General features: G+C 39.5%; 2 protein-coding genes and 5 non-coding genes across 8 annotated transcripts; 2 read left to right on the top strand and 5 right to left on the bottom strand.

Annotated features, from left to right (window-relative positions):
• Window positions 1–26: 26 nt before the first annotated feature.
• Window positions 27–99, bottom strand: Trnaf-gaa (transfer RNA phenylalanine (anticodon GAA)). The gene has a single exon. It is a non-coding gene; the product is annotated as a tRNA-Phe (tRNA).
• Window positions 100–170: 71 nt separating this feature from the next.
• Window positions 171–2,268, bottom strand: LOC125767031 (uncharacterized). The gene is made up of 4 exons (XM_049433258.1): window positions 2,135–2,268; window positions 1,166–2,059; window positions 723–1,106; window positions 171–640 (listed from the first exon to the last, which is right to left on the bottom strand). The coding sequence occupies exons 1-4, from the start codon at window positions 2,159–2,161 to the stop codon at window positions 440–442; spliced, it is 1,506 nt and encodes a 501-aa protein (XP_049289215.1). The 5' UTR covers window positions 2,162–2,268; the 3' UTR covers window positions 171–439.
• A 2,811-nt stretch (window positions 2,269–5,079) lies between these two features.
• On the top strand, window positions 5,080–19,000 carry LOC125767060 (mitogen-activated protein kinase p38b-like). 2 transcript variants are annotated; one of them, XM_049433306.1, is made up of 7 exons: window positions 5,080–5,847; window positions 10,467–10,800; window positions 11,198–11,432; window positions 17,484–17,563; window positions 17,700–17,854; window positions 17,925–18,022; window positions 18,111–19,000. In XM_049433306.1, exons 1-7 carry the CDS (start codon window positions 5,744–5,746, stop codon window positions 18,182–18,184), a joined length of 1,080 nt encoding a protein of 359 aa, XP_049289263.1. In that variant the 5' UTR covers window positions 5,080–5,743; the 3' UTR covers window positions 18,185–19,000. The 2 variants fall into 2 exon arrangements, with proteins under 2 accessions (XP_049289263.1, XP_049289262.1); XM_049433305.1 differs by lacking the exon at window positions 17,484–17,563 and adding an exon at window positions 11,924–12,003 and having other exon boundaries at window positions 5,082–5,847.
• Window positions 15,524–15,596, bottom strand: Trnaf-gaa (transfer RNA phenylalanine (anticodon GAA)). Its single transcript has one exon. It is a non-coding gene; the product is annotated as a tRNA-Phe (tRNA).
• Trnaf-gaa (transfer RNA phenylalanine (anticodon GAA)) lies at window positions 16,422–16,494 on the bottom strand. Its single transcript has one exon. It is a non-coding gene; the product is annotated as a tRNA-Phe (tRNA).
• On the bottom strand, window positions 17,025–17,097 carry Trnaf-gaa (transfer RNA phenylalanine (anticodon GAA)). The gene has a single exon. It is a non-coding gene; the product is annotated as a tRNA-Phe (tRNA).
• A 235-nt stretch (window positions 19,001–19,235) lies between the features above and the next one.
• Window positions 19,236–19,308, top strand: Trnav-cac (transfer RNA valine (anticodon CAC)). Its single transcript has one exon. It is a non-coding gene; the product is annotated as a tRNA-Val (tRNA).
• Window positions 19,309–19,519: the final 211 nt, after the last annotated feature.

Below are 19,519 nucleotides of genomic sequence, written 5' to 3'. Positions count from 1 at the left end.
ACATCGAAAAAAAGAATCCGAGTATTTGCCGAAACCCGGGATTGAACCGGGGACCTTTAGATCTTCAGTCTAACGCTCTCCCAACTGAGCTATTTCGGCGCCTTGTTCCTTTTCTCGCTAAAACTCGTTTAAAAGCGTTCGACAATACACTTCTACATATGCTTTCGAATTTTAATAGTTTTGCTTTATTTAACATACAATAATTTAAAAAAAAATGTTTCAATTTAAACAACAAACTATTGTCTTTTTTCCAGTACACTATATAATGTGTGACAAAGATATATTGCAAAAAATTACACACTACCCGGTGTGCTATTATTATATACAACCCACATGGCGTTCGTTTACTGTTAATATCACTTCTCCTATTACGGATCGGAATAGGTTTACTTTTTTTCTACATTCGTTCCTTATGACCTAGCATTGCACCCCTTCGCTTTCAGCTTTGCTTAGCGTGATTGGTAAAAATCGTCGAATCTTTTGTCGATATGCGGCAGCAGGGCATCTGGCGGCGCAATTCGTCAAACGTCATGTAACATTTGGCACTATCCTTAGGGATCAGGTACAGGAAACAGTTGCTGATGACGAACGTTTGCAACGATGGAAAACGGGCCGGTATTACATCCAGTATGGAAACTTCCTGCAATAGGGTATGAGAAATAGTGCACGAATGTTGAAACTATATTGTGGCTACTTTAAAGTAAGCTGGCCGAGCTCATTACCGTCACGATCGTATCCGTTACCAGCCGTTCCAGCTGGGGCACCGTAGGACAGTTGACAAATATGTGGCTTGATACCGACATCTTCTCTATGACTAACACCCGTAGTTTCGTCAACAAATTCAGATGCAGAAACGCGTTCGAAACGAGCTCGTTGTCAAAGTGTTGCAAGCAGAGGAAAGTGAGATTCGTAAAAGCGTGTGCGATTTGCTTGATGAAGCTTGTTTGGTCCTTGGCCGTGTTGCTGTAGTACAGCGTGGTAAGCATGTCCATCGGTGTTCCGCTAAACAATGAGAGCTGTTTGTAAGGCATAACTAGTGTCTGTAGCGCGGGTAATTCCAGCTTTTTCGATGCATCCATTCTTTGGCATCCCTCTAGATTTAGATACTGCAATAGAAGTATGATGTATGAGTGAAAGGGCGCGCGAACGTATCACAATTACTTACAGTAAGTCCCTTAAATCCATTCAGAAATTCGCTCACTTCACTGATCAGCTTGAAGTAGTTGATAGTGAGAGCTTTAAGAGATTTGGCGTACGAAAACATCTGCAGGAATTCGATGTCGAATATCTTACAAACGTCGACGATCTGTAGCGTTTCCAGCCCAGCGATGGTGTTAGCAAAAACCCCAGTCTTATCCAACGGTCGCAGAAGTACCGGCGACACACTATACGATATGTATTTGTCGTTTTCCAGCAAAATGTTCAACACCTTCAGTGAACTAAAATCGCAACTGAACAGCTGCGCCACATGGTCCTTGGAGATGAACGACACCTTAAGCTCGATTAGCTGTGAAGACACCGTACTTAAGAGGTCCATTTCGCTGCGATACCGCACCGTCAGGTGTAACGTGTGCAATCGTGGCGTATTGAGCCGGCAGAGTGAGTTTTGATAGAACGAAATATTGATCTTCTCAAGGCAAGCACTGTCGATGTGAACACCGTTCGTAAGGGCTTCGTTGGCGGATATCTTTAGCTCGGTCAGGTGCAGCAAATTGGGAATGTTGGCCACCACCAACCCGAACGCTAGCTTGTGCTCCGAGCGTAGAAACAATGACAATGACTGAACCATCGCATAACCGGTGCTGAACGATTTCATGATAGTGTCAAGCAGCTCTTCGGTGTCGAGCATGGCGTTCGAGTAAAATTCGATGCTTTTTTGACGACACAGCAGCTGCACCCCAACGCCGGAGAAAAACTTCGCCTTGCCGTAGTTGTACAGCACAAGTTTCTGGCGGCGTAGATAGTGAACTGAATTGATAATGCCGTTCCATCTGCTGCACACCAACGAAACACGCTGCCGATCTTTCCATGGTAGGTAATCAAAAATACAGCACAGCACCTAAAACGAAAAGCAAACAGGTGCGAAAAACCCACGCTAGATAAGAGTTTTCTAAACACATTTTCAACACGTTACCTCGTTTGGGAAAGAGTTCAAATTCATTTGCCCTCGGATTTTTGTCGCGAAGGGACAAACAACACGTAAACACGCGAATCACTCGTGTGCGGGCGAGATGCTTTTGGTGAAACTGTAAACACGTTATGCGTTACATAAAGCTGCTGCATGTCAGTAACGGTTTCGTTAAAAAATATACGCCGCAATTTTGACGTTTTTTTGTGCAGACCGTTGACGGGTGTAATCAAGATTGAGATGGTTTAGAATTGAAAATAATAAACCGCATTCGTTAACGAACTTTATCCGATTTGTCGCGGAAAAATAATTTCTTTCTGTTTGTACAATTTTGTGAAGATTACACAACTCAATAGTATCAAAACAATGCTCAATCTTCACTGGATGCATTTCATATTATTTCCACCCTACCTCACTTCTGTAAACGTTGATCCAGAAATGTCGTTAAAAATGTGTTCCCAAGCAAAAAGTTTCGACTTGTCAAGAGCAAATGACAGAACGTCTCCCTCTAAAAAATATTCCGTGCCTGCTCGCACTGACACTGAGCGAAAGACGGTCAGAAAGCTCGAGTCGAGTCTGATGTGTTTTCTCATGCTGTTCGCTTCTCTTGGGTTATGCCCTCTTGCTCGTACTCACGCTCGTTCTACCGTCGATGCAAAAGTGTACAATCCGCGCGATTGTCAGACTACTCCAAACACCAACAACACCAACAAATGCATTGGTTTACAACAAATCGAAGCTATCCGAGTTGTTCGCGGGATCGTATACAGAATCGCTGTACATTTGTTTTCTTAATTTATATCATTATTATTAACATAATTATTATTACATATTAAGAGAGGCGAATGCACAAAGGCATCACACAAAAATAAAACAACAGCTCATGCTCATGTGTCGAAGCTGTTGCTGTTTTCTACCACGATTTTGTTATGAGCTAATAGACGTTTTGGGCGTTGGAATCCGATTTGATTATAGGACCGTGAAATAAAGAACCACCAAAGTACTAGTTCTTTATTTACTAGTCATATGCTCACACTGCAGAATTATCCCAACATTTGTATCATGCGTATACGTCGTATCATATGCATGGAAGCTGTGGATGATAAAACCGTCGTGAGTAGTCAAACACTGGAGCGTAAAACAATAGTGTTTCGTGATCCCAATGATTCAAACGATATTTTTATCTTAATGAATGTATGCATGGCTTGTCGTTCAGAGCCATCGTCAAATGATCAACCGATGAAATAATGCGCAAACTATTTGTGACAAGGCGTTCTGACGAACGTACCACAGCTTCACACGGTTGTGGAATAATACTCATAATAGACTGAACAATACAATTAAAACAACATTGGAATTGATTGTGAATTGGAATAATAACACACAGCTATTTTGTGTTAATGTAGCTCTTTTTAAGTTTCATAACATATTTTGGAACACGTTACAGCTTTCTTCGAGTTGCGAAAGATAAACAGTTCTATCAATTTAATATGAATAATAATTCTGTTTGCATTTATCTTAATACAAATCGATTGCGTGGCCGGTGTTCCGCGAAGCATTCTTCTAATGCTTGTCTTTGCCGGCCAGAGTTGCTGATCACAACATTTCATTTGCCATCGATCCTTTCATTCAATTGCTCATTGCATTGCATTGCACCAGCTAAGCCCGTGGCCAAAGTGTTTCTGTAGGATGCGACCCTTCCGACACTTCCTGGAAAACTAATATTAAGTGCAAAACATATCACAACACAGTTGAACGTAACACACGGAACATTCTCTAGCGTTCTCTTCTTACCAGCGCAATCGATGCCGTGCAAAAGATGCTCAGACACTTTAAATAAAAGGCGCATGTAGAAATTGAAACGCAATGAAACATTTAACAGTGCACTGTACATGAACGTACTTCGCGACATCTGTAATAATCCTATTCGGTATCAAGCAATAGCCAAGAATATGTACGATTGATAATGTTCTGGTATGGCTTTGCATATTAGATGTCACGAAAGCCTACAAAAAAGGTATGTTTATTTTAACAACAAACCCATACATAATTCAACAAATATCATTGTAAAATCCTCAAAATAAAGCTACGTAAAAACGGTCCGTGTGCGAGGATCGCCATTCTATGTTGAAAAATAAAAACACTCGTACAAAAAACACCAACCTAAAAATCATTATCGTTCAGATCAGTGCTCAACATAACAGAACAGCTGATGGTTTATGACGTCATCGATCGGAACTTCGTTCGAGGCACTGCACGTAGAACAAAACCTGGTCCGTATCAATCCTTTTGGCGCCAAATTGTTGGTACCATCGGTTCGCGGACGCTTGAAACACCACGGTAAATTGCCTCCAAATGTAAGTCTGGGATCGATTCCCGATATTTCCTACCATTACTATCTTTGCAGAAAACACACATGGGCGAGCTGGCAATATCACTCCAGTATATGACTAATCATACTTACCCTTGCGCACATGACGCGAGGATACCCTAACCTTGAAATAAATAGTACGGTCTAAATCCTATACCACTAGTCAAAACGAAACAAACCGACCAGCCATAGGCAGAACGAACGAACGAACGCGATGCAAGACACACCAGCGCAGAACAGAACTCGCGAATCGAACAAATACTAGAATAAGCAAGAGCAAGCAAGAGAAAAAAAAGACGATCGACCGCCACACATAGAAAAAAAGTGTTGTGGCAACGGCTGTGACAAGCTTTTTTGCTTTAATTTTGAAATTGAGCTTTTTGCTAGACATCCGCACGGTGACAGCAAAAATCCTGCAGTCCTCCTGCTGTTTGGACGAGACTGACTGATTGTCGGAACAAATAGCGGAAAACGTTTCGGTATACGAAAAATAGGACGCAACTTTTGCCGAAACTCATACAAAACGTCCGATTGGGGTTGACAGTTGCTTTCGTCAAAAAAGTGTGTGATGTTGACGTTTTCGTTAAAAAAAGAACACCATCTCAGTCAAACGACGGCAAAGGCACAGAAGTGAATTGTGTTTGCTCCCGGAATCGCGTTGCCTTCCTTTCTTTTTTTCTATTTCGCATGTAGTTTGGTGCCGCTGTCGTGTTTCCGCAATTTTGGTGACGTTCGAAATATTTCCAGAACGGGCAGGCGAATACCTTCGGCGCGGAGGAAACGATGTTGCGGCGTGCGTATTTGCGCTAAAGCACTTCCGCGATTCACACCTGCAGTTGTGAAAAGAACGAATCCGGTGGATCGGTTTTGCTTGCTTCGAGTGTGATTTTGTGAAGATAAGCCGAATTGCTAGTGTTGGCTGGTGTGTGTGTGTATGTTCCTTATCGCCAGCAAACCGGGAGTGACGACGATATCTTCCGACGAAAAAGAAAATACAGTGCCAGGTTGAACCAATTCAAAAGTACCACAAAAGAGGCTTGTGTCTGTGTGCGTGATTTGGTGTGAAGGAGGAAACGCGGTCCACTTACAGACGGGGGAGGAGGGTTGTGCGCTTTGCGTGGGCCAAAGTTGCCCGGTGGCAAAGATAAAAGTGGCAATTTTGCGTATGTCGTGTGTACATCTGTTCCGTAATAAATAGAACCATTAGCTTGAGCGGAAAAAAGAAGCACGCAACAGCAGCTAAAATGCCCACGTTTTACCGAACCGAGATCAACAAAACGGAATGGGAAGTTCCGGAAAAGTATCAAGTGCTGACCCCGGTCGGTAGCGGTGCTTATGGTCAGGTGTGGTAAGTATCGTATAAAATAAATAATCCATTGAATAATTTATACGCGATTCGCTTGTTCTCTTGTAGATGTTTATTGCTGACACCCTTTTTTAATTTCTATACCAACACTTGGTGGTTATGGACCGGAAAATTCTTTTATTTCTTCATCGTTTTATTGCTGGGCTGGTTGTATTTCACAAGCCAACATTATCTAATTAATGTGTAAATGCGGCTGAGCAGTGGCATTAGATCATTCTATACCAATTGCCCGTTTACCTTTGCTGCTTTTGTTTTGCTGCTAACGTATAGAACATATGCAAAATACCAATCAACGGTAAACCATAAAGCTATACTTGTTACATAGGAGAAAATGCAGTCCCTCTTTCAACGAGCAAAATTCTCGTCCCTCGAGCAACGAGCGAGGGTCTTTCCCACGACGAATTTTTCGTATAACGAATAAAACACTAAACCATTTCAAACTCGTTATAAGCCGGTTGAGTTTATATAGAATAGGAGACGGTCAGCAGATGGGCTAGTGCATTATATTTGTGCTAATGAGATGTAAGCAATACGTGCAACGTGTCTAAACTTTAACGAAATCTCAAATGCAATTATAATTTCTAAGTTATTCGAATTACCATTTTATTTCTCCGATTCTTCAGCAGAAAAACTATCATTTAAAAGTTAAATAATGGCAATTATTACCTAACGACAAATGACGTCGTTGATGCCATCAATGATGGCCTTGATGATGCCATCAATGTTGTTGGTTCCTTCTCCCCTTCTAAACTGCACCTGAAAGTGACACAAGAAATACACATTAACATTAGCTTGGAGTGATCGCGGTCCCATCTCCACACCGATATTGGCATTTTCGTGGTGGGTGCTCTTCTGCGTGTCTGTTCCGCTTTTTATTTCCATTTTTTGTATGTTTGCACAACAAACCGGTTCGTAGACGCACAGGTTCACGGATCACAAATCCCCATCGGTGAAGTAAGTTTGAGCAATAAAAGCAAAACAAAACTTGAACAACGCACATTGTCATGATCATCATGATCGTGCGTCTGCTGCTGCTCGTCTTCCCATCGCGCCCATGCAGCACAAATACACGCGGGGAAACATCATTGTTTACTTTTGATGTGATGTTAGTTTGGGCGCGTACTACATTTGGTAACATGCAATCGATGCATTTACAGTCTGCTCAGTATGGTGATGGTTTTGGTCGAAGTTTTTTTTAAATGCTTTATATCTTAAAAGGCAATACATTTGAGGAAACATTTCCCCTTTTCCCAAGCGGCGTCTAGTAAAGTGTCAATCACCACATAAAGGCGCATATGGGTCGGTATGTTGGCGCATATGGGTCGTGACTTTCAATATTACCATACAGAAGTGTAGAAGGAGTGGCATTATTCTATTTTACCCGCAATAGTGGGCAGACAGTAGACTTTATTCAATTTTAGTTTTTTTTTTGTATGATCGTTTCACCACAAAGCACAAAACAGCGATCCGTCGTAGATCGTGATTGGAGCCATAACATACATCTCGTGCATGTCGTCATTCGTCTCTGAGTTCTCCAGCCCAAAAGCCATGTGTGTGTGGGTTGAGCGACGGGATTGTAGTCGGGACGACGGAATTCTTCCATCTGCTGATATTCATAACCTTGGCGTAAAAAACGTTTGGTACCGGATTTACTATTTATTTCCTAGCCCCTACTACCTTATGCGAAAAGGCCACGAACAATGAAGGAAATTGAACATGCACCAAACGCAAGAAAAGTAAATTTAAATACAGTTAACCAAGCTAGTAAAGTGCTGTGTTTAATGCGCTTTTTTGTGTATTGTAGCTCTTGCGATATGTACTTAAGATATCGCTTTGGTATGCAACACAGATAAGATTAGATGGCTCACAACCATTTCACCTTACCCTGATGTGAACAGGGGGACATGTGCCGTTTGACATTTTAACTTACCTTGGTTGTTACGTTAAATAAAACATTCTCCTTGGGGGGCTTCCATATTCGCAAACGAATAAAAAACGAAATTTGTTTGTATTTTAATGTTTACACTGGTGTCATGTTCGTATCATGCGTTTATGGTTATTCGATTAGTAATTATTCTTTTAATTTACTTCTGACCCGTTGGGGCAGCTAATCTTTATCAGCCGCAAGGCATGATAAGAACGTTTGTTTGCACTTTATTTGCAAATATTACATCTGCATTACAGCCGCATCATCGCACCACACTGGGCGCCTTTTTGTTGCAATGTTGTTTGCTCTTTAAACATAGTTCGGAGGCTAGTCTTATAATCTTTTCCTATTTTCTGCGAAGAATGAGGAAGTGTTTCCTATTGATAATAGCGTTTGTTGATAGGTTGAGAAAACGGTTGATTTTTTTATATACAACACTTAGTAGCATAAAAGTGTTAGTATGTGTTCAGCAGTATGCCAGCTGATAACGTGAGAAATATCTGACAAACTGGTAAAGGTGTTTCACAGTTTCATTATCATCGTGAGGTAAAGAGTAACAACGCTGTTCAAACATCCAGTACAGTGTCAGCAGGGTGCTCGGAAATGAATTGTCTCAACACCTTTGGGAACACGACTGTTTTAAGGGGGTAATACACTTTGATAGTTTGATAAAACTATTTGAGTGTTTATTTTGTTGTATACATTACAAGACGTTCACGAGACACTACGTTCCAAAGTAACAGACGAGAAATTTGATGTCTGAGCAAGGAATTAAAACTACAAAAACGAATATGTCCAGAGAGCAACAGGTTTTCGTCAGAGGCTATTAAATTCCAACCAGTTAGAATCGCTTAGAAATGTTCCTTACAGAAATGTGTAGTTAAGATCATGGACTATCACGAAATAATCAATATATTCTGCCGTGTTGACAATATTCTAATTTACTGTCCTCCGACCTCGCATGATCACTCTCCATACATCTAAACATCGCAAAGGCCTAGAGTTTTGTGTCGTTAGTGAATCATCGATAACTATAGACGCACACACACGATCTTGTGACAATTTTGTGCACCGTGTGCCGTTCGTCATTGAAATCTCCTCAAAGTAAAACGTAAAATGCGGTCAATTTGCAACAATTGAACTGCTACTCGAAGTGCGATTAATACCGTGTGGCCTACCGTGTTGCACAACACAGGGGGTGTGTGCGTGTCTGTGGTGAGCTAGGGGGGAGAAGATTGTTTGCATGAAACAAAAAAAATATATCATCAATTGCGTATTGGGAGTTTCGCTACTGGAAATTTGTGTGGGAGAGTTGCATGGAAAAAGGGAATTTTTCTAAATTGAATTTTATACAGTTACACCTTGTTAATACTTCCATCAACTCCGTTCGCCTTAGTTTTTCCCTCCATTGCTCCAGTCGTTGTCGAAGATTTGTGTTTGCTGCCTTACGGTAAACATCAGGAAACTGGGCAGGACGTGAAGCAGTTTGATTTAACCGGGCAGCAAAGGTGTGAATAATTAGCTGCAGTGAACTGTTTTGTTTTACTTGACGACGGTTCTGGTTGATGATGCTGCTGCTGCTGCTGCTGCCACCATTTGCCCGTTTGAAAATCCCCGCGGAGATAGGTTTGAAAAATGCTATAAATAACACGAAACGGCTGAACTAACGTATAAACAAATGGATGCTATCCGCAAACACTGTCTCTGGTGGACCTTCTAGTTGTGGGGCGGGGGTGGTATGTGTGACCCTACGCCCATCCCTCACAGGTACAGACAAAAATGGTACAGCTTAGCTTTAATTGTCTCTGTGGCGCAAGAAAGGTGCACTGTGGTGCGTTAAGATGATCGCCAAAAACATAGAATGCTTGAAGGAACGATCAAGATAGAAGGTTTTGCGAGGGGTTTTTTTAGGTGAGTGTTTGTGTGGTTTATTCTCTAATTGGTCTACCACATAAGTACATCTAGATCCTTAGAACATTCTAACAGTATAATGCGCCCTTGAGTGCAGTGGAAATCAAAAGATTTTTATCATCTTTTAAAATTTCTTGAAAATATTCTAAATGGACTTAAATTTCTATCAGTGGACAATTTTAGCACTATTATAATTAGTCATGGCCTATAATTTAAACGAGATTATCATTAAATAGATATTTGATGGTTTTCAATATTAAAATTCAATTTCATTTTACTCACAGCCTTGGGTCATTCGTTGAATGAATTATTCAATGGAACTTTTCTATAATGTTAACAATTTGACATATCCGGTAGTTTGAACTTATTATTTGATAATATTGAAGCAAGTTTAGTTTTTTTTTTATTTTACACGTGTTCTCTCCAAATTTGCATAACGTTAATGTGATTTTAACTAAATATGAACACATTGTTGTACTGAAGTTATGCAATCAATTCTTTAAAAAGGAGTATTGTTTTATAAACCTGCGAGATATTACCTTTTTGAATACCTTATCACGTTACGATCCTGCTAATTCCCGAATCCTCCGTCTGGTGTTTGGTTAGAATTTATATTGTTTTTTTTTTACATGAGTATTCGGTTTTGATCACGCATTCTGTTGATGCAAACTATTTGTCAAACATTATTACTATGAAAAGTATTTCTCTGCGTGTTTTTTTATAGCCTATAATTAATTCTTCATTTTTTTGCCTCTATTTTCAGCTCGGCTATGGACACAGAACACAATGTAAAGGTGGCAATCAAGAAGCTTGCCCGACCGTTCCAGTCGGCCGTACATGCGAAACGTACGTACCGGGAGCTGCGTATGTTGAAGCACATGAACCACGAAAACATAATTGGCCTGCTGGACGTGTTCCATCCCGGCGACAATACGCTCGAATCGTTCCAGCAGGTCTACCTGGTCACGCACCTGATGGGCGCCGACCTGAACAACATCATCCGCACCCAGCGCCTCTCGGACGAGCACGTGCAGTTTCTCGTCTATCAGATCCTGCGCGGTCTCAAGTACATTCACAGTGCCGGCATTATTCACCGGGTAGGTTGTTGTTACTGGCGGATCGAACATATCCACCTTCACTGCTTCATGCAACAGTAATCAAATGGTGATTTGGTGTGGACTTTTCTTTCCTTTTGCTCCAATGGCACCGCCGGGTACATTGCGTGTCAAAATGAAATCATTTGAAAAAAGTGATAAGAAGGACGTGTGACATGGTGGGTCCCTCCAGCACAAATATGGCTCCCCCCAGACTGGCTGGCCTCGGTTGTGTGAAAAATCGAAATCGACTCTCTACCATATTACCTCTTTTCTACCTCACACTCATTATTGTGCCCCATAATAATGCCAATTTTTTAATAGCCCAGCCGGTTGAGAAAGCATTCGCCTCAAACCTCATACTCACTACTGTTTTGCTCTATGTGTCTTCTATTCGCAGGATTTGAAACCGTCCAACATTGCCGTAAATGAGGATTGCGAGCTGAAAATATTGGATTTTGGGCTGGCCCGACCGACCGAGAACGAAATGACCGGTTACGTTGCGACGCGCTGGTACCGAGCGCCTGAAATTATGCTCAACTGGATGCACTACAATCAAACGGTGGACATCTGGTCGGTCGGATGCATCATGGCGGAGCTGCTAACCGGCCGGACACTCTTCCCCGGCACGGACCGTATCCTTTTTTCCAAAGCCTGTTTTGTACACGTTGCTTAGCGTCGTTTGTTTAACGTTTTATTCATATGTAAAAGCTTGTGGTTTATTAGCTTTATGCGACTAACAAAACTTTCTAACATGTTTACATTACGCGGGTGAAGGGATCTGTATCTACCAAAAACAAAAAAAGTTAAACTGATCTTGATGTTTACACCATACTTCCCAACTTTTGATCCTTCGTTTCGTCTCAATTCCTGTTTGTGTCATTTCCTTCCCCTAAAACAAATCTTTTGTTCCTTTTTTGTGTGTCCGATATAGTTACCAACATGTTTCAGCAATTACATTACTAGTCAGCATACAGTTATTACTCTCTGCTTTTATATACCCGTTGAACGGGTCACAATGTGAACGTGATTTTCTTTCACTCCGACTATCCGACTGTGTGGGTCGGTTTGTGTTTGTTTTGTTTCCTTTCAATATCGCCCATTTTCGCCCAATTCATCCTACCAGACATTCACCAGCTAAACCTTATCATGGAGATACTCGGCACACCGAACGATGAGTTTATGGCGAAAATCTCCTCTGAAAGTGTGAGTAATAATATTAATTTTGTTTTGTACATTTATTTCATTTTATTATCAGCTTAAGAGATTCAGGTTGCATTTTACTTTCCTTACAAGGGTTTTGATTATTTAACATATGTTGAAGCTTTGATTCGTTTCACGCATCACGCATTACCTCACTAAACTACTTGTACGGTCGGGTTAAATTTAGAAAATGTGACAAATAGGAATCGATAGATTTTTAATTAACGCCAATTAAAAAGGTCAAGACACTTGTTGGAAGCTGCAAGCAGTGCCAGTGCAACTCCCTTACCGGTCGGTCGCGTTTCATTGGCCATTTGTAATCTGCACTGCAATCACGCAAAGTGTGCGGATCAAGTACGTCCAGTAGTAAACACTAGTTGCTAAAAGCCCGCTTTTGAAACACATTCATCACTACCCCACCTTGTATGCATTCGCTGGAGCAAAATCATCTGCATCCCCAACACCCAATGCAGCGATCAGTTTGCTGTCAAACGTGATTAGAAAAACGGTTACGACGGCGTACGGGGTGACTCAAGCCAGTGTGGCTCTAGGCAGTCGATTCTGGCTTATTACATTGCTCGCGACAGTTGACGGTCAACCGTAAAGGGTGCAAAAAGTGTTCGCAATCTGTCCACCCAGCAGTAAATCGTCTGATCGATTGCAAAGGGTGTCTTTAGAGGCAGTTTGGCGCTAGTAACAGATTCGCTTTTTTTAGACTAATATCGAAAGGGGTTTTATTCGTATTTATTAGGGGTCATAAAAGTGGGTGTGTTGCTATTATAAATCAAATTTATTAGAAGCTCTCACGCGTCTTGTATATTTTATTTGAGATATTTTTACAAGTTCTCCACATTGCTTTTCCCGACCACACCTTAAGGTATGTCAGTCGATCACCCATAGAATCCATTTAATTTGTTTTAATTGTACTCGTAACATATGTACAGCTAAGCATCTTTAAACCATTCATTCCGTGAACAATTCGTCAATGATTGACTTTATCGTTGCCTTTCTATGGTTATAATGTGTCCGAGTGTGGACAGATTTGATGTGTAACGGCAAGTAACGTTCAACTTGTACAACATTCTACAAATTCCTGCACGACTTTTCTTAATAGTCGAGATTTTTCTGCTGCCATTTCTGTCATCTCCGTCTTTGCACACAATTCCTTTCATTCAATCTTTCCACCGACTTATAGTGCGGCATCTTACAGCTCTCGAACATTTAATCAACCAATACACACAGGGTTTGTAAAGGTCAGAAATCAATTACATTTACAACATTTTACATCCACAATGTATCCTCATCGATTTTCTTGTTATTGAAAGTTCTTGAGCTACATCAAATGCAGCATTTTGGCACGGGAAATGAGTGTAGAAATATTTGTGTGAAATTAAATTTTCTGACTCGCAAACCCTGCCTGCCGTGAGTCAAGTTGCGTGGTGGAAAACTATTTCAGTGGCATTCTTTAGCAACAAGTTACTGCAAAAGGGTGTACAAATATGTACAGACTGAGCTTATAAAAAAGAGAAGACAAGAAATTCCCACATATGTCTCTGCACACATCGGCAATCGGATGTGTATGTGTGCATCAGTATGGTGTCTTATCATCATTCCATGTACATCCGTCTGAGAAGGAACACTGCACTTTATAGGTGCGTAAGGGCCAAGAGGAAAGATTGGCTTGATTAAGTTATTATCTGTCATATATGTTGGTGATTTCTTTGGACATACATATAAATATGGCTAGTTTTCCCAATCTGGACTTCTTCAAGTTGTGTGTGTGTTGGGTAACCGCACAAGAAACTAGAGATGTGCAAAGTGAGTTAAAGTGAGATAGTCAGTTGAAACGTTGTATTGAACGAGTTTCGTTCACTCATCACGAGTTTTAGCGACTAGGAGATTGGCAAATTTATAGCATTTTTTATTTTTTTTTTATTTAAAGCATTATTTGAGTGAAAAGAAACTTATTTGTACCAATTGGCATTAAAATAAATTAATTTCATTTTTTTGCAAAATTTCTCAAAAAAAACGTAAGGGGTAAGCCTTATGAAATTTTCGAGTGGAAAATTTTTTTGAAACTTTTTTCTGATTTTTTATTCTTTTTTTAATTTAAAGCATTATTTGAGTGAAAAGAAACTTATTGCAACAAATTCGCAATAAAATATATCACATTTTAAAATTTTGCTGAACTGCAGAAAAATGAGGAAAATTTTACAATTTCTCAAACAGGGTAAGGAACTTGGTTCCTCGAATAACTTCTGGCAGAGACATCTGAGAGCATGGTCGTCCAAGAAGAAAATGTAGCCATTGGTGCCATCTATCGACCACAGGTTAAAGATTGGCGATCCGTTGGATACCGACCGAGCTATAGGTAAAACTTGGTGCAAAAATGAGGAAATTTTACATTTTTTCAAACAGGTTAAGGAACTTGGTTCCTCGAATAACTTCTGGCACAGACATCTGAGAGCATTGGCCGTCCAAGACGGAAATGTAGCCATTGGTTCCATCTATCGACCACAGGTTAAAGATTGGCGATCCGTTGGATAGCGACTGAGTTGTAGACAAAACTTGGTGGAAAAATGAGCCTTGGTAAATTTTTTTTTTTTGAATTTTTTGATTTTTTGATAATTTTTCACTCTTTTTTTATTTAAAGCATTACTTGAGTGAAAAGAAACACATTGCAATCGATTGGCATTAAAATAAATCAATTTCATTTTTTTTTGCAAAATTACTCAAAAAATGGCAAGGGGTAAGCCTTATAAAATTTTCGAGTGAAAAATTTTTTTGAAATTTTTTTCTGATTTTTTGTTCTTTTTTTAATTTAAAGCATTATTTGAGTGAAAAGAAACTTATTGCAACAAATTCGCAATAAAGTATATCACATTTAAAAATTTTGCTGAATTGCAGAAAAATGAGGAAAATTTTACATTTTCTCAAACAGGGTAAGGAACTTGGTTCCTCGAATAACTTCTGGCACAGACATCTGAGAGCATGACCGTCCAAGAAGAAAATATAGCCATTGGTGCCATCTATCGACCACAAGTTAAAGATTGGCGATCCGTTGGATAGCGACTGAGTTGTAGACAAAACTTGGTGGAAAAATGAGCCTTAGTAAATTTTTTTTTTGCATTTTTTGATTTTTTGATTATTTTTCACTCTTTTTTTTATTTAAAGCATTACTTGAGTGAAAAGAAACACATTGCAACCGATTGGCATTAAAATAAATCAATTTATTTTTTTTTGCAAAATTTCTCAAAAAAACGTAAGGGGTAAGCCTTATGAAATTTTCGAGTGGAAAATTTTTTTTGAAACTTTTTTCTGATTTTTTATTTTTTTTTTAAATTTAAAGCATTATTTGAGTGAAAAGAAACTTATTTCAACTAATTAGCATTATAATAAACCAATTTAGAAAATTTTGCATATACCAGTATACCAATACCAGTAATCAAAGCGGTGGTGGAGTAGATGATTTGTGCTAATTTTAAATTTATTGTAATAAAAAAGGACACGGAGTAATTTTGTATGCCGAAACCCGGGATTGAACCGGGGACCTTTAGATCTTCAGTCTAACGCTCTCCCAACTGAGCTATTTCGGCAGGTGTGGGGATGGCTCGTTATATTGAGACAAGTTAAACATAGCGGCACCATGATATTACGATATACTATATGACGTGAAGGAAAGAATTCACTGGTGTCTGGATAAGTTTTTTTATTCATATAATATCTTGCTTTTCCAGAAGCAGAAATTTGCTTTTTTATGGAAAATGTTTTCAACATTTTTGTGAGATAAAAATTTCAAAAATTAACCTTGTTTAATATCACTAAAAGTTTTATATATCACGCAAGTTTATTCATTGTACATGATATGAAGGTTTATAGGAATGTTTCAATAATATAATGGATGGAAGATTAACAATTATGTACTTCTACACAAGAATGAGATGGTGGACGCATTGTTACAAAAACAGCGTAATGTCGATAGCCTTTCATTTCATGTCATGTTTTTTTTATACAGAAAGATATAGAAGCTGTTTACGTTTCGTATGCGTTACGCTCATTTGACAGTTGAAATTTATTATCCCGATTAATGCATTATTGTTTTCACCGGGGTAACGTTACGAACGCAGAGGTTAGTTGTGTTAGTGTAAGGACCGTTAGGGCTAAGAACCATTGCGAAAAATCACTGCACTTGTAATAAAATACGTACGCCGAACGGTCAAGCGAGAAACCGCGCTCCAGATTAATTTTTCACCGTTCCGAAAGAAAACTAAAATTCACAACGTAGGGATCGATCGCGAACAGAAGCTATATAAAGGTATACCACCCTAACCGTTTAAATGTGGTATCTTATATCAAAACACGTGTGTTGAGAGACAATAAATTAATATCATGAGACATAAATAAAAAAAAGCGGATTGCATTGCCGAAACCCGGGATTGAACCGGGGACCTTTAGATCTTCAGTCTAACGCTCTCCCAACTGAGCTATTTCGGCATGTGGGGGGAGGGGCATTTATTACAGTCCAAATCAACGTAAAATATATATTTTTTAAATTCCGCTGAGTTTCATAACTATTGTTATAAAAGTGCATCGTTAATTTACACGGCGCAAATATGCTTAATATCATACACATTCTAACCCTTAACTTAAAATATATAGTTGTAAAGCTTAGCAAAAGCAATAAAATATATTTTGAAGAAATTTTGGAGGTTTGTGCTTAACGTTAAAGGGTTCTAACATTCTCCAACTCCAAAATAATTGATTTTAAAAACTAAATAATCCAATTTTCTAACACAACAGTCAAGAGTGGGTTTCATACTAATATTGTTAATTGCTATCTTGATTAACGATAATATTTTAATGTTATGTGGGTTTACATTATTATTCTCAATTTCGAAATCTTACATGCATACTTATACATAAAAAATAAGATATTGAAAATTGATAGTATTAAAACGCGCGAAAATCGAGCAGCGCAGGAAAACCCCTATTGGGTTGGTGAGACAAAAAAGAGATTGCTGTTCTGCCGAAACCCGGGATTGAACCGGGGACCTTTAGATCTTCAGTCTAACGCTCTCCCAACTGAGCTATTTCGGCGCGTCGAGAGAAGGGCTGATTAAAGCAGTACAGATAGCCTTGCGCTGTAACTAATCTTTCTCAGTCGTTAGTTTCACCATAAAGCAATGAAGCAGCGTTTTCTCATGTTTTACATAAATTGAGTAGTTTAACAATCTATTTACTAACACTATTTGCATGATAAGCAACTTTATACTGCAATGCAATGCTATCAATAAGAAAAAAAAAGCATGTTACGTTGAAACCTTAACTTTGGACCAAACAATTACGCGCTGTTTCCTGCCACATTTTGGATGTCTATCGAACCAATTTCGACTATTCGGACCTGACTTTCGGATTGACTTTCGATGACGACAAATGACGTGCTATATGTTTGTATATGGGGGTTTGTGGTCCATCCGCAACAGATATTGACCATCTGACACGCGTTATGTTCTTCTGCGGTGCGCCCAACGAAGAACTTATGCAAAAAATCACCAGCGAAGAGGTAGCGCACTTGCTTTAGAGTAGATATTAAACAACAATTAAGCCAAAGATAGCAATACGTGTCTAATCCAATCTAGGATCTAATGCATCCAAAACGTGTCTAACGGGTTGATGTTATCTTGCGTTCTCTTACACAGGCTCGACACTACATTAAATCACTCCCGAAGACGGAGAAGCGCAATTTCAGCGACGTTTTCCGTGGTGCTAATCCGCTTGCCATCGATTTGCTGGAGAAAATGCTGGAACTGGATGCGGACAAACGGATAACAGCAGAACAGGCGTTGGCCCATCCGTGAGTACAGTACATATTGCACGTAAATCAGTTCATTCTTTATGCTGTTCTATGTTATTTTGCATTCTAGCTATTTGGAGAAGTATGCAGATCCGTCCGACGAGCCGACCTCGTCACTGTATGATCAAAGTTTCGAAGACATGGACCTGCCGGTCGAACGGTGGAAGGGTAAGAATTGACAACTAGAGCTGACCACCGTAGTGTTCGCAATTCAACAATAGGAGAACTAATATAAACACTTTCTCTCCGTCTTTAGAGTTGGTCTTTAAGGAAGTGCTAAACTTTGTCCCGCAGCAGCACGCACACATTGGCGGTGAACCACAGGCGTAAGATGTGCCATTTAGAACCAATCCATAAAAAAACCATCAAAGGAAAGCGGACTGTTGCAATTTCACCATGCTGAACAGAAAGAATAGGGCACTTCTGTATTCTTAAACAAGAATTTCGAGTCGCAGGGATAATATCGATTAAAACGGGATGTGTACTTTCGCAGACTGATGGGAGAACACTTCTACTAAAAATTTCTTTATAATTGTATTGCGTCTAACGCTTGCCTTCAGGGTGGTGTGGTGAAATGGATAGTCGTACGGGTAGTAAGTGGTAGACAGGAGCGGTGGTGTGCATAAGTTGACGCTTGCTCGCTCCGCGGTGAAAGGCAGAAGTGGTGAAGAAAAAGGGATTTTGAACAGAAGTCCCTTGCACAACACCAAGTAGTGTATTAAGCGATGCGGCAGATGATGTAGTAAATTTATCGAGAAAAAAAACCCCGAACCGGATTACAGTATACAGTACAATCCCGTCCCGGTACGTTGGTGAAGCTTTTTGACACAAATACCAGTTACACAAGTTAGATACAATTTTGAATATTTGCACGGTACAGTAATACCATGATACGGAATGGAACGTAGCGCAGGGAACAGCAGCAGTGCTGAAGTGTACTTCAAATAACAACGCATAACAACAACCTATTTCATACGAATAAAAACACCAACAAATTAACTGTAGTAAAGAACACGTGCGGTGTTAAATGTGTAATATGGTTTGGTTAAAAATAAATGTTATACAGTTTGTTTGTTGCTGAAGCTTGGAAAGATTTTAAATGATTTTAAAAAAGGAAAGGAAAAGCTTCTACATGTGGAACTGTTATTAGTTTGTTTTTTTTCTTTTCTTTGTAATGGTTACAATATTCGAAATGGTACGAAACATATGAAATAAATACATTGAAAAAGTATGACTTTGAAGTATTTTTTTTAATTGGAAGAATGTTTTGTATTATGAATTATGAATCCATAAAGAGAGAGAGAGCATTTGTCAATACATCATGTCTAGAAGTAATGCTCACGCGTTTAAATACCGGCTAGAGAGCTCTCCCAACGTACTTGTTTCCGTAGTGTAGTGGTTATCACGTCTGCTTCACACGCAGAAGGTCCCCGGTTCGAACCCGGGCGGAAACAGATATCTTTTTTTTTAATTTTTATCTACCCCCATTGATCTCCCCATTTATTTTATTTAGTAATTTTTCAATGATCGTTCTATAACAACCAGCAAAAATAATTTTTCGACACCAAGAGGACATCCAACGGAGGAGGTAATCGTCCACGTAACGTAAATAATAGAGAAGATTAATATTTCCAGCGTTACGTGATAGTTTAATCATCTCTTATT

The sequence above is a fragment of the Anopheles funestus genome, chromosome 3RL (assembly GCF_943734845.2).
Source record: "Anopheles funestus chromosome 3RL, idAnoFuneDA-416_04, whole genome shotgun sequence".
Lineage (NCBI taxonomy): Eukaryota > Metazoa > Arthropoda > Insecta > Diptera > Culicidae > Anopheles > Anopheles funestus.
The sequence above is the reverse complement of the archived record's forward strand: the minus strand, read 5'-3'. Positions and strand labels throughout refer to the sequence as shown.

Coding starts and splice junctions, on each gene's coding strand:
- LOC125767031 (XM_049433258.1), bottom strand. CDS start 2,161: ATGAATTTGAACTCTTTCCCAAACGAG. Junction 2,060..2,134: donor TGAACTCTTTCCCAAACGAG/GTAACGTGTTGA, acceptor TTTTCGTTTTAG/GTGCTGTGCTGTATTTTTGA. Junction 641..722: donor TAACGGATACGATCGTGACG/GTAATGAGCTCG, acceptor ACCCTATTGCAG/GAAGTTTCCATACTGGATGT.
- LOC125767060 (XM_049433306.1), top strand. CDS start 5,744: ATGCCCACGTTTTACCGAACCGAGATCAACAAAACGGAATGGGAAGTT. Junction 11,433..17,483: donor ACTCTTCCCCGGCACGGACC/GTATCCTTTTTT, acceptor CATCCGCAACAG/ATATTGACCATCTGACACGC. Junction 17,564..17,699: donor AAAAAATCACCAGCGAAGAG/GTAGCGCACTTG, acceptor TCTCTTACACAG/GCTCGACACTACATTAAATC.